General features: G+C 43.8%; 1 protein-coding gene and 1 long non-coding RNA gene across 3 annotated transcripts in view; one reads left to right on the top strand and one right to left on the bottom strand.

Annotated features, from left to right (window-relative positions):
- Positions 1–10,912, bottom strand: part of MAPK1 (mitogen-activated protein kinase 1) — a 38,684-nt gene extending 27,772 nt beyond the window's left edge. The window contains exon 1 of the mRNA XM_021549887.2: positions 10,558–10,912. Within this exon, the coding sequence (XP_021405562.1) occupies positions 10,558–10,700 (143 nt within the window). The 5' untranslated portion in view covers positions 10,701–10,912. The remainder of the gene's footprint in view (positions 1–10,557) is intronic.
- LOC116184183 (uncharacterized) lies at positions 10,877–14,211 on the top strand. Of its 2 annotated transcripts, none has more exons than XR_013340926.1 (2): positions 10,877–10,944; positions 11,453–14,211. It is a non-coding gene; the product is annotated as an uncharacterized LOC116184183 (long non-coding RNA). The 2 variants fall into 2 exon arrangements; XR_004148932.2 differs by lacking the exon at positions 10,877–10,944 and adding an exon at positions 11,088–11,354.
- The last annotated feature ends 319 nt before the right edge of the window (positions 14,212–14,530 follow it).

The following is a 14,530-nucleotide window of genomic DNA, read 5'->3' as shown; positions in this document are numbered from 1 at the left end:
GCCTTGTTTCAAGAAACCGGTTTATAAAAAGACAACCCATGTCACAGTTTCATTTTGATTTCTCAGCTTTCTCTAGAAGAGGTCCTCAATAACAAAGCATTTCTCAGGTCTGTCAGCTGAGAATTCAGGAAATGAACTACAGAAACAGGGGCATCTTAATACACGTCTAAGTTTCTCCGTTAAAGATTCAGTTTTACAGACTAATTCCTGCCATGTAGGAAAGTCAGCAACCCATGAAAATGGAGTTACCTCACCATTAGATTCTTTAAAAACAACCAACAAATAAAAACCCAACAAGGGAGAAAAGAAATATAACTTCTAAATCAGTGTCCTTTATTCTACCACAAGTCCATAGCAAGGTGCCCATGTGAGCCCCACAGACTCCACTGTGCTTTTAGTAAACCTCTGAGGCTTCCTGGGTCAAACTGGAACAGCTCTGCCTTCACCTCTACCACCTACTGCTTCAGTCATCTTCCTCTTAACAATCCAAATCAATCCTGATAGTAAAGCTTCCTGCTACAATTACGCCAACTCCTTCCTCCCATGGCAAAGGTGAATAATGACTCTGAAATTATTTTACTCAGATCTGATCTACTACAGGTTTTTGCCCTTCACACCACAAATTCTTAAGGCACTTTCAAAACATCCTAATATTTGCTTTCATTTAATTTCATTGTATCTGCTCAAATAAATCTAATTAATACTGATGAGACGCTGGCACAGGCTTCCCAGAGCAGCTGTGGATGTCCCATCCCTGGAGGTGTTCCAGGCCAGGCTGGAGAGGGCTTGGAGCAACCTGGTTTGGTGGAAGGTGTCCCTGAATGGGGCTAAAACTACTTGATTCTTAAGGTCCCTTCCAACTCAAACCATTCTAGGCTCTAATAGGTTACAAATACAGAATTTTATTTTTCAGAATTTGAAAAGTAGTATTTGATGGATCCTTGCAAAAAAATCAATTTTAAGTTACCTACTATGCACATAATAATTACTTAACAGTATAATTCCTTAGATCACTCCTAGTATTTTGAAAATGAATAGCTAGTCATGCAAAATGGAGTCTGTTAAATTAATTACTTTTGCCAGAAGCTCAGTCAATTCATAATCCTGGGTGTGGCAGACCAGATGATTTGTGTTTTGTTAGCACCTCCTAAACAGAACTCTGAAGAGCAGCAGTTCTAGAACTACACCTTAATACCAGCATTAGAAAAATACTGGTTATTTCACCCAAGGTTCTGTACTGTTTGGTTAAAAATGTTATTTAATTTTATGGTGCTTTGATTAATCTTAGTTGTTTGGAAAAAAAAATCAATTCTCTCAGTCTCTTCTCATGTGTATTTTTCTTTCCATACCTTTAACTGTAGAACACAGACTTCAAACCACCACGTATGCCTACTCTGTTTTAAGCCACTTCAAGTTAGTCTTCAGAAAATAGAAAACTCTTACATCTCACTTTATCTATTTCTTCCCTTCCCACTTCCCTTCCCTATTTAGAGGTTTACTGGTTCTCCACTGCCAGTATTTCCTTTGATAGCATCAATGCCAAATTTAACAAACTTCACTACATTTAAAAGCCCTTTGGCATCTGTGAAATAAATCCATTCCAAAGGCACTCATCACTTTTGATAAACATTTACAGTATTAAATATCACTATCTTTCTCCTCTGTATATAAATTCCTGTGGGAATGAGTTTTGGGCTAAAATTGTAAGAGCTCAGCAACACGACATAACCTAAGGTCTCAGTGAATTCAAAGGAGGGGCTGTGGTTCACTCTCCCTTTCATGCCTCACATCCCTGCCCTTTCTCACTTTTTTGGTTAGAGGAGTGCCTTTGTGTAAGTTCAGAGAACTAAAGCAGCTCCAAGTTGAAGCAAGAACAGTAAAGAAGCTTTTACCTGCATAGTCCTATTCCCCTCCTGTGTCAGCACCAGCACTCACAAGGCCTTTTTGTATCCATCATTTCATCTTCTCACCTTTCAATTTTATTTTTTTATGAAGTCACTCTTCAGCTAAACCAGCTTTCCAACACAGCCAATGCTGTGCAGGCACCAGCACAAGAGAGGAGGAAGGAGTGACAGAGCAGAGGCATAAAGGGAAAAGCTGCCCCTGCAGCAGCAGCACAGCCCGAGATCAGCAGAGGCCGGCCCGCGCGGCTCAGCCCTGCAAAGCCCGGCTCAGCCCTGCAAAGCCCGGCTCAGCCCTGCAAAGCCCAGCTCAGCCCTGCAAAGCCCGGCTCAGCCCTGCAAAGCCCGGCTCAGCCCTGCAAAGCCCGGCTCAGCCCTGCAAAGCCCGGCTCAGGTTCTGGGCCTCCCAGGAGAGCTCAGCCTCCACACAGCCCATGAGGTGCCCACCTCCTCCCCCTGTGCCTAAGGCTCCTCAAGGGGCAACAAAAACCCACCAGGACAGCAAAGAACAGGCCAGCAACATCATCACTGTTACTCCAGAGCCTGAAAAACAACCACCACATTCCAAGCAGCAAAGCACAAATCATAAATGTGTGCAGGAAACACTTCCCCTTCCTAGAGAGAAGGCAGAACACTACCAGAGAGCTGTGAGTGGTGATAGGATTAACAAATCCTCCAGTGTGGTTTAGTCCTTTGTCTGCTAAGGTTCTAATTTGACTTATATCCCATATACTCCTCCTAAAATCAGCTTATTTAATTGATTCCATACCACATAAATCTTCAGAAGAGATAGTTTACTGTATTTCATTCCAACAGAAAATAGAACAAAATCATCCATGCACACTCAAAAGCAGAGATTTTCCTAAACCTGACAGAAACATCAGTGCATAATGAAAACTATCTCAAAGCACTGATGAAAGCAAGGTCATTGCTACTGTCCATTTTGCCATGGTTAGTTCAGTATTTCACTTGCAAACCAAAACAATCAAACCACTAGCACTGAGTGTGCATCTCACCGCTATCAGAAGTTGCTTCCCTTTGTATCAGATTACAAGGCATTTTCTGCATGTTTTTTCCATGTTTCTAAACCCTCAGCACATTCACTGCTTGGTGGTTTGTTCAGGAGGTATCAGCATTAAGACATGTTGGCTACAGTAGCTGAAAGGAAGCTATTTTACAATTATGAAGCATTAATTAAAAAAAAAAAAAATCCAATATAAAAGTCAACCTGAATGTCATTTAGGATATTTTGCAACATCCAAATCCCAATAAAACTAAGCAAATTCTGGACTGAAGCATTTTGGGGAGTATTGATTTGGAGTGCTCAAATGACCTGACATTTTACTCAGGACACATCAGCAATATTTGGTGAAGCAATCTGCCTTCCTTCTGAAGAAGCAAGAAGTAATGTACTGCAGTGGCAGCTGCTAATGTTAAGAAAAACTGCAAAATGAGGTAATTGCACATTATAAACTGTAGCCTAATTGCGAGTTGCTCGTACTTAAAACATACCCACAACACAGACGAATTACTTTCCACCATGTAACAAAAACTCTCATTTGCATCCTAATCACCACAGAGTATTTCAGTATCTTATGAAAATTCTCTTATAATACAAAAGAAGAACTTCCAAGAGAAGTAATTTCCTCTTAGGGGAACTTAGGTGGTTGTGATTTTGGGTACTGCAAACAGATGGACAGTAAAAGCACGTGAACAACTCTGCTAAAACTCAACTGTCATGAAGATTCTGCCCAAATTTGACTGAAAAATATTTCTACTAAGGCCTTGCTACAAGATACATATACACAAAGCAGTATTGAATCCACCACTAAGAGGTCACTGGGCTGGAGGGGCACAGCACAAGGCCAGGCAGCCGGGGCACCAGGGGGTGCAGCAGGGGCTGGGGGGGACCCGAGGCTGTCCCTGCACCGGCTCTCCCAGCGGACACGGCTGGAGACGGGAATGCTCTGGAAACAGAAACCAACTCCAGCCCCCGATGGAGCACAGGAAACCCTGCCAAAGGACCTACCATCAAATAACCCTATAGGAATCAGTGACATTTCTTACAAGCTGTAATTATCTTACCAATCTACCTCCTCAGAGCTGACAATGAACTGCATTTGGTTTTTTGTGCACCTTGCAAAAAGACGAGTTTGACAATAGCTCAAACATATACCCAAAAGTTGTACTAAAGTAAAGGAAAACAAGCTCTCTTCTGAAAAGGAGTTTCATCCACAAGCAAACCAGTGTCTCTAATAACCATCCTGCCAATTAACAGAACACAGATTTCACACAGCAAAATCAACAGAAATGAACTATACTGCTGAATTTCACATTATTACATTATAATTATTTATTTACCTTACAATACAATAACATAGAAGCTATATTTTTGAATACATTCATAGATCCATACACTTCATTTGAGTGACCTGGAAATCAAAATCAAATATAATTGAAATCACTTAATAAAATGTTTCTGGGTTTGGGATTTTTTTCCAGATATTATTTTATAAGTTCCTAAAATACTTCACCTTAAGTGAAAGCCTTCTCCAAATTATCAGAACAACATCCAATTTCATCCATGAGCAGTGTCAGCTCCCAGTGATGAAGGCTGACCAAGGACTGGGCTGTGTTATGCACACAGCCAGCAGGTCAAGGGAACTGATTCCTGCTGTGAGGGCACATCTGGAATTCTGCATCCAGTTTTCCTCCCTTCCAGTACTGGACCAAATCCAGCAGAAAACCATTAGGATGCATAGGAAGCTGAAGGATGTGACATGAAAGAAAAAAAAAATTGAAGAAACTGGGTTTGTGTAGGCTAGGAGGGGAAAAAGGGGTGGTGGTGGAAAACATCCAACTGCTCTTTTAAGTTACATAAAAGCGAATCACTGAGAAAAGTGATCCAGATTCTTCTCAGAGACAAACAGTACAAAGGACAAGAGGGGATGGTCCCAAGTTGCACCAAGGCAAACTCCTTTTTTAAGGGGAAACGTATCACTGGACAATTGGTTTAACACAAAAATCAGAAGTTGCCCATAGATGTGGAATCTCCATCCCTGGAGATTTTGGGAATACTGAGTGGACATGTTGAGCAACTAGGTCTAATTTTGACATCAGCCCTGCTTTGAGTAGGAGGTTGTACTACATGACCTCAGAAAGTCCCCTTCAACCTACCTTATGCTGTGAATATTCCATAGCAAGCTGTCATAAAAAATTTTCATTAAATACCAAATCAATCAGTTATTTTCATTTCTAGATCACAGCTGAAAACTGACAAAGCATCAACAGAAAAAGCATTAAAAAAACTTACTATGTTGGCGAAGTACTAGTTTTCAACACAAGCTGAGCTCTACACCTACTCAGTTGGTAAAGCACCAACTCTTCTCTGGGCTGTAGATCCCCACCCCTGAGCAAGAAGCCACTGAACTAACAGAGCCTGGTGTCCTACAAATACACATTTCTAGTCTCAGGAGTAGCAATAAATCCATCTGTTAAACTGGGGCATGTCATGTCTCCTCAGGGAGTCTGATTTCTTATATGTGACCCAAAACAATCTCTTCCCCTGTTGCGCAGCATACAGGATCTCTTCACTCAAGCAAAATACCTATTTTTGTGAAACCTGCAGAATAACTTTCCATCTTTAAGACTTTTACCATCTGTCAGATTTGATGGAAGGCAGGCAACAGGTACTAGAATCACACGTACGGGTATGGGAGATGGACAGATGCAGCTACGTACACATATAAGCCTTATTTCTTTAATGAAGCATGCTTCTAAGAAAACCCATAAGATATCTCTGTCTGTTCCCAAGGAATGGATCATGCTGTGCTAGAATAATGTGTATTTATTTATAAAATCAAGTGTCCATGAGCTGCACTCTTCAGCTAAGCCAGTATCCCACTGCCCTGGGCTGACAGCAGAAGTTGCTACCTCTTATCTTCCATAAACCTGGAAGACAGCTCTGACACGGAGTGAGTGGCTGCTGCCTGTCCCTGCTGCACAGCGTGTGGGGGCCACCTGTCCATCACCGGGGAGAGCAGGAAAAGCAGCTCTAATTTCTCCTTTGGATTCCCACGCCAGGTTAGGTAAGTGCTAGAAGCTTGAGTGACTGAAGGGAAGTGCTTACATCTGCCTTCTCCCCAGAGGGAAGAAGCTGATAACTAGCCACCAATTACACTCCCTAATTCCCTCCTCTGATCCTTGCACTGGGGGCGGGTTGGCTAAGTTGTATCAGCTCCCTGTTCCACTTATCACACAGACAGAACATGTTAAGTACCAGGTATGGACACCCATACCCAACCTGTGCTCCCTAAAAGCACACACAGCCAGGGGCACGGGTCCCTGCACTGGCTCCATCATTAAAGGGCTCTGTGTCTCTCTGGATCCAGGCAAGAGTTAACAGAACAAACACAATAGGCTCTTTCTGATCACTGCCCCTGAGCAGCCCACCCCAGCCACCATGCTGCCCCCCACAGAGGATGCAAAAGCCACCTTTTTATGTAACTCAAAAGAAACTATTACACAATCATCAATGCCATTCAAATTTCATGTTTTAATATCAATATCTATGCCTTGCAAATCATTCTATTCCTGATTTCCTTCTGGTTTTGTTTCTTTATTAATATGCTTCTCTTAATTTTAAATTATTGATGCTCTTAAAGTAGGGCAGTTCCATGAGACCGTAGAGAGAAGTGTAACTTTAAAGAATCTACTGCCGAGTGTTTTAAGTATTCTCTTCAGTATTACTTTAACATTTACCTATTGACTACCTAAACTTCTAACATCACTCTTTCACAGAACAGCAGTAACACAAAGCTCTCTTTGTAACATGGCAAATTCAGAGCAAGAAATCCAAGATATGAGCTTGCAGATTATTTTCTTCCAACTGCATTCATCTGCATTCAACTGCTTATTTATAAGCAGTTATTTGCAGCCTTGATATTACTTCACATTCATATAAACTTGATGACAAAAAAAGCTTCCAAAAGCTAGGATAAAAATGAGAACATCCCTATCACGTTCAATTCACCATTTCTTTCCAAAATGATTATTTGTTTTTTACTGTCAAATTATCATCCTTGCCAAATTACCGCTGATCAACTGGAGGAAGAACAAGTCACACTGGAAATGTAAAGCTCAACTCTATCATGTTTTTATTGCTGTTCCAGTGTGTTTGAAGTACGGCTTGTTAACAGGCTGATTTAAAACAATAGTACTAATAATAATAAAACCAAGCCCACATAAGGGGAGAAAGAAACAACCCCAACAACCTTTTCCAATTTGTTTTATCTGAAATGTATTTCTGAAACTCTCAGACCTGGTCTAAAAGTGTGTTCCATCTGACTCTGATGCTGATAACATCCTATCACTGAATAAAAGGGTAAGTCACTTAAAGAACTTTACTCCAACACCCCCCAAAAGAACTAAAAATTCTTAAGTGAAAGCAGAGAGGAAGAAGACAACACAACATTTACATGTATTTGGATAAATTAAGTCAGAGTAACAAACAAGACTGTATGACTAAGTAATTGCTCAAAGAATGTCCTGCAGTCCTAGGAAGAGCTGAGGATTTTGGCGCAAACTTTGCTCTGTGCTCAGCCCTTAGTTACACATGCAGAATGACCAAAACAAAAACGGGTTAGAAAGGGGCTGTGACAGGGATCCACCTCCTACCACTTCACCCTCTGCAACAAGAGTAAGGCAGAAGCCTGCGTCACAGGCTGAACGATTCTGGCAGAGTTGAACTGGAGGACATTAGGTTGGGGTTTGGCCTGATAATGTGTCTTTTCTGCTTACGAAGCTGAGAAAGTGCAACCACAACACAGCAGTAAATATACTGCTCTGCTGAGTTTATTTTTGTTCAAAATCTGATTATGTAAAAAAATGACTGCACTAGGGAAAACAGTTAAATGCCTTTAAGGGTTTTCAAATCCAGATGAGAGAACATTCACGTACAGTCTCTTCAGCCAACATCTTCTTCTATTTCCTGTACTGGTATTTTATGTTGTGATCAATATTTCTCAAACATTATTCTCTCTGCTGCAAAATCAAAATGGAAGACTGGCCATAACAGCACTGTCCTAAGAATACTTCATTTGCCCTTTTACTCATATAATCGAAAGCATTTTATTGTTTTCAAATCCCTAATCCAATAATGTAGAAACATAAGAATCAGGATAAAACAAGAGAGAGAGTGAAGGATTTTAAGATTCAAAAGACACTCGTTTGCCAAGTAACAAGCCTTATGGCACAGTGCACTTGTAAATAACCATCATCTCCAAAGAGCTCCACATTAGCTGTGGGTCTAAAACAAAACCATCAGGACCTGCTTTGCTTTCCTTTATTAACGTGTACAAATTTAAATGGATTTTGCAGTTGCAGGAAACATCTCCATCTGCACACTCACAGCTTGCCCTCTACCCCACCCCCTGAGGGAGAAGCTTCTGCAGATCCTCACTGCATTAGCAACCAGAGCAAAACAAGAAACACAGAGCAGTAAACTGCTCAACCTGCATGGCTGGGATTGATAGGCAATCGCATTTCATCGCAGTCACCACAATAGGGCACAGCTGCTATGGCACTGCTACAAGTGCATCCAACACTTTCCTGATCGTGTACACGCCATAAACTGAGACTTTGTTCCCTGTCATTTCACACCCAAGGCACAAGAGCAATAATCACAAGCACAAAATACATAATGTGGCATTTTATGTTAATAATTTTACAGACAAGTGCAAGGAGCCAAGTGTGTATTTCAGCTGAACTGGAGATTTGGAAATTATCAATTTGATAGTGATTTTGCACAGCATTCACAGCAGACACAAAGTATCAGAAGAAGTTTTCAAATAAAAATCAGTCTTTTGGATTTAGAGTGGAAACAGCTTCAGTGTAGAAGTTTACCACACACCATTTGGAGGGGCAGAAGTGGCCCCGTTTCCCCTGTATCTGAACACTGGCACAGGGATGCCAAAAAAGGGCATCAACTGCCATCATGCTGCTTCTTGCAGTCCCTCATCTGTGGTGAAATATTTTAGCTTTTCACTTTGATTGTGAAACCCAGTTTTTAACACCCCATTGAAGTCAACTGGACTGTCCCCAGCACACACCTCAGCTACGCTACTCCCCAGGACCTTCAAAAACCTGACTGTGAATGCAAACCAGTGCAGCCACTACTGAGATTATCTGCATTCATTTCCTTACACTGCTCCAGATGATAAAATAACCATAATAAAATACAGCCTGTACCAGAAGATATATCAACAAATTTTGGACTAGATATATTGCTGTGATTTCTAACACTGAAACAATAACAAGGATATTTTTTATACAGTAAATAGGATTTTTGATTTACATTTTGAAGAATCTTCCCACAGCAAAGTAAGAAAAGTGAAGGCCACAACACAAAACTCTGAGAGAGGCTCATCTCCCAGCTGAACTCAGGCCTAGATGAAAGCCCCCTCCCTGAAACACACAACGACTTCATCCTGACAGGCCAGCACAATTCAGTGACTATGTGCAAAAACCTACAGCTATAAAAATCTATGTAGCACACAGCTGAAGGCTGTGAGGTGTCCTCGCTGAGAAATACACTGCTTTACAAAAGATTCCCCATCAGAGAGAGAAATTAATGCTGATAAAGCTTTCATTAAGTCACAGCCTGTAAGTTGCTTTTAGTACTTCTGGTCAAAAATCATACTGAAGAAACAGAGGCAGCGTTGCAAAGAAGTTGATAAAACAGCAATAAAAAAGAATTTTTTATCTGCATCCCTTAAGTTATTTCAGGACTACAGGGTTTTTTTAACTAATGGAAGACAAAATATGAAATCCTAAGTAAGGCTACTGAGCATGCCAGGTTAATAACCTAGTCATTAGATGCACAGATCAGACAGCATCACCCCAGCTCATTGAGACTGCTAAAAAATCCATCTCACACTCTCAATCCAGTTAGTTCACGTTTTTTGTAGTTCGTTCACGGCTCTCTGTAAGACCGATGTTACCCACAGCAAACCTACACGATCGCTTTTCAGCGAGACTCAGACTAAGTCTTTATAATACAATATAATTTAGACCTAGGAAGGCTGAAGATAACTTTCACCTGCACACAATAAGGCAGGCACTAATCCGGCCAGCTCTGCAGCACAGACAGCACGTCCTGAGCAAAGTCAGGCAGCGGCAGCAACTCCTATGCTCGGATTCACCTTTTTTATCCCCGCGACCTCGGCTGCTGCAGCCAGGTGAGCCCTCGCAGGGCACTGGAAGGGACGCGGGGCTGCCAGCAGGATTTACTACCTCCTCCCCTTCCTGAACGTCTGCAATCGCACTACGGAGACGGAGGAAATAACGAGAGCGACCAACTCCAGAGGCACAAGATTTAAAGAAAATAAACGCAGGAGCGAAACGAAACGAGACGCTCAGCTGCACCCACCGACCGAGGGATGGGGGGGTGAAGGGAGGGAAAGAAGGGTGATGCCGGAGAGACAGCCTCGGGAACACGGAGAGGAGGCAGAGCTGAGGAGCGGGAGGCAGAGCTGCTCCCCCTCCCCGAGGGCAAGGGCGGGCCAGGCCCGCGGCCGGGCAGGGCGGCGGGAAGGAGGGAGGGAAGGGAGGAGGGAGTTGTCCGGGGCAAGGGCGCTGCCCCGGCGGCTGCACTCACCACACCATGCCGTAGGCCCCCTCGCCGATGTAGGAGAGGTTGGTGTAGCGCGGCCCCACGTCGAACACTTGTCCCCGCACCATCTCCGGGCCGCCGGCGCTGGCGGAGCCGCCCGCAGCCCCTGCCCCCGACACCGCCGCCATGTTGTCCGTGCCGGGAACCGCGGTGCTGCGTGCGGGGGGGCGGAGGCGGGCGAGGAGGGGGGCGAGGAGGAGGATGCGGGAGGGAGGAGAGAGGAGGAGGAGGAGAAGGAGGAGGGAGGAAGAGGCGCCGCCCGCTCCGGCCGCTCCGCCGCTCTCGGCCCGCCGGCCCCGTCAGCGCCGAACCCGCCGCGGCCGCTCTGAGGAGGCGCCGCCGGCCGCGCGCGCGCACCGCCCGGCCCGGGAGGTGCAAGGGGGGAGCGGGGGGGGCGAGGACGCGCGCGCAGGGAGCGGCGCGGGGCGGGGCCGCGCGCGCAGGGGGCGGGGCCGGGGGCGGGGCCGGGGACTGCGGTAACCGCAGCCGCTGGGGAGGGGGCGCGGCGGCCGCGGGTCACGTGGGGCGCGCGGCGGGTCACGTGGCCGCGCGGCGCCATTAGAGGCGTCAGGTGACGGGCGGGAAATGGAGCCGGGCCCGGCCGCCCTCAGCCCGCTCCGCCCTGCCATGAGCGCGACTTCGTTTGTGACCCTTCCCGGCTTCACACGGTTCTGCAAACTCTTTTCAGCATAATGTTTTTACATGTAATGACGTTTTCCTGTTCGCTGCTTCCCGTATAAATGTAAATAAACTTTGTAGGGGAGGTAAAATCTCAGCTGAAGGTTAGTCATGGTTTGAGTACTGCTTGCAACCGTGCCGTATCTTTTCTGGTTTTCTGCAAGGCAGAGTTTTCCTGAAACAGCTTTTTCCTTGTTTGCAGGGCTTCATGCACAAGGATCTTAACTCCAGTTCTGCCCTTTCCAGCAGTTCTCTAATGACCCTGACAGAAGTACTAACCGTGGTTACTACTGATATTTTCTCTGCCAGCATCTCCGCTGCTTCGCGTCTGTCCGCACCCATGGCCCCGGCGATGCCTCGCTTCTCCCAACTCGCCGAGGTCGTTTCTGGCATCCCGCCTTCTCCCGGCCCTTCCTGCTCCGACCCGGCTCCTTTGCCGTCGGCCGAGCCGCCTCAGTGGTGCCCGGGGCGGGGAGCGCAGTCCCGGCTCCGGCTGCGCCCCCGGCTGCCCCAGGGCTCCGGGAGCCACCCAGCCTCGGCTGATGGAGGGAAACCTGTCAGGGACAAGCACCAAAATCCAACAAACTCGCCTCTGTCTTTAACAGGCATTCGACTCTACAGCTCGTGGTTTGTATATTTGGGTGGGATAATGCTTCTGATGTATTAATTTTTACATGTCTATGATGGTTTTTGTTTCGTGATGCGTTCTGCACTTCAGACACACAGCATTCTTTTTCTCAGAAATTTCAGACACCAGTAAATGCAAGTGTTTCAATTTTCTGAAACCAAGTACAGTATTATTTTAAAGGTTCTTTTAACTCTAAAAATGAAAATTTGCTTACAGTTCTGTTACATACATATATAACTCTGTCATTAGCAAATGCAAAACAAATTATTATGGAGAATGTAGCTTAAACACAGCCTGCCATACTAAATTTAATTAAAAACTGGTGTATATCTAAATTATTTTCTACCTTCGTGGGATGTGTCTGATCAAAAAGGAAACCAACCAGGCAGGCCAGGAAATCGTGGAAGGACTGTCAGCTCTTTTGAGCACTGTGTTCAAATATATGTCTAATCCAATTAAACCCGAGTAAATGGTCAGAGGCTACAGCATGCTCTCCCAACAACTCCTCCCATGGCAGAACTGGGTGCAGTGTTTCAGTGAAGCTCTGCAGTTGCTGAGATAGGCAGAGCAGATGGGAGTGGTATCAATCAGTTTTCACCCTACTTAAATACACTGCCATTACCTGCACTTAATGTTGGGTCTTTTGCCTTAATAAGGTGACATAAAAGCCTCAATTTTGGAAAGCACATAAACATGTTTTAAGAAAATTATGAGTTCCATGATCAAAATGAAGGGGGAGAAGAGGTGATACTTACTAAAAAATTATAGCAGATAATGAGAAGCAGAAGGAAAAGACCTTTTTATTTTGAACAGAGAAGAGTTTGTGTAAGCAGAAACAGGAATATTAAGAAAAAGCTAAGCCATTAGCTAAGTCAGTGTAAATACGTCATGGTTTGGACTGTCTCCATCTTCAGTCAAGTTCAGGAGTCACATGAATGAGTTCATCCTACAATCAGGATCTAGAAATTCCCTGCACTGTTACTCGTTTCTGCTTTAACTGTTAATTCTTGTTCTGTAAATAGGTCTCTTGAAAAGGGAACATTGTACCACAGGGCCCCTGAGCCCTGGGATCAGCAGTGCTGGGTCAGGCTGAGGACAAACAGCATGGAGCTGCCCTATGGTGTCCCTCTGTAGTGGGGGTGGGAGGCATCTCAGATCTTTGTGCTAATTTAAAACTGAAGCCACATCTCCTAAAATCATCATAATTATACCGGTTGTGTGATTTGCAGCCGTGGCTTTCTTGGTAGCTGTTGTACAAGTATGTCAGCATAAACCTGAACCTCCCCATCATCCCAATCAAACACTGGCATTAAGTACATACAGTTTTACCAGAATTATTTAAAAAGACCTCAAGCCTTTGTGCGGGGGTGATGAGAGAGAGAAATAAGACATGTTAAAATGTTTTATAAAGATATATTTTAACTTCTAAGGCACTCAGGAACCATGGTGATGGTTCTTGAAATTGCTTAGATATGAGCTCTGATCCACAGGGAACTATCCTAAGATTCAGAAAGAGCATCAGCTGGTAATAACTTCTAGTCAGTACCTACCTGGGCTTGACAGAACAGGTGACACACATCAGAAATCCCTTGAGACTCATCTTCATGTGAATGACCACTGCTTTCGCAGTGTAAAACGACCTTAATGAAAATGAGGCTATTGCTGTAATCTTGCACTGCTGGGAGGTTAAAAACAATCTCTCATCCACACTGCTGGGCCTTGGTGCCAGAAAAAATTTACTTTCCTCCCCAGTATTTCTTTTTTTCTGCATTCAACATTCTGGCAGACTTTACATGGAGCTTAGACACCATGGAGTTAAGATGAGAAAACAGATTGCTGTGGTTGTTCTGTGCATGCCAAGGGGAGCACAAAAGATTATTAATTGCAGAATGATTCTGTCAGTAACAGCCTTGATCCTGCACTGGGTATCATTCTGTCACTGTCAGAACCTGTCACTGTTGTAGGAGATGTCTTGTATTATCTATCATGTTCTGGTTAGTTTTGCTGTTCACAAATACAGTTTGAAAACACAGTTGCAATTTCAAATCATTTTCATATTCTTTAGTTTTGAACAAGTAATTTACAATCATACTCTAAATATTTTTAAAGGGATCTATTTTACAGCAACCTTAAAAGCTTATAATATAAATCTAGCTATTTTAATTAATATACTAACATTTTGTAGCTGTCTGTATAAAATTAAGTTGCTTTTATTTTTCAACTGCAGTTGTAGCAGTATCCAGGCACTGTCCTGCAGTTCAGGAATGGAAATTTCCCAGCCTCAAAGCACACTCTGTCTCAGTCAGCTGCAATAAAACTCTGAGTGATTTCAATATTGTTGTGTGCCTTACTTGTCCTCAGTTATCTGGAGCTTGTATCTTTTGAAAACCAGCTACTCCTCATGAGCTTGCTTCATCTTGCCCAAGACATGAAATTCAGTAAACAAGCTGAGGATGATAAGAGAACTGAATAACCAGATAAAAAGTTAATTTACAGGACTGGCAAAATGAAACATACGCATATTAAGTATTTACACAGCATATTACAGCGACTTGTGAGTCTTCACTGAGGTCCTGCTACATGACCCCTGTTTTCTCGTGCTGAAGCCTTGTACACTGGAAGGCTATTAAGTTCTTACAATAAGATTTAGCT

This window comes from Lonchura striata, chromosome 18 (assembly GCF_046129695.1).
Source record: "Lonchura striata isolate bLonStr1 chromosome 18, bLonStr1.mat, whole genome shotgun sequence".
NCBI classification, from domain to species: Eukaryota; Metazoa; Chordata; class Aves; order Passeriformes; family Estrildidae; genus Lonchura; species Lonchura striata.
Note: the sequence above shows the minus strand (reverse complement) of the source record. Positions and strands in the feature narration are given on the sequence as shown.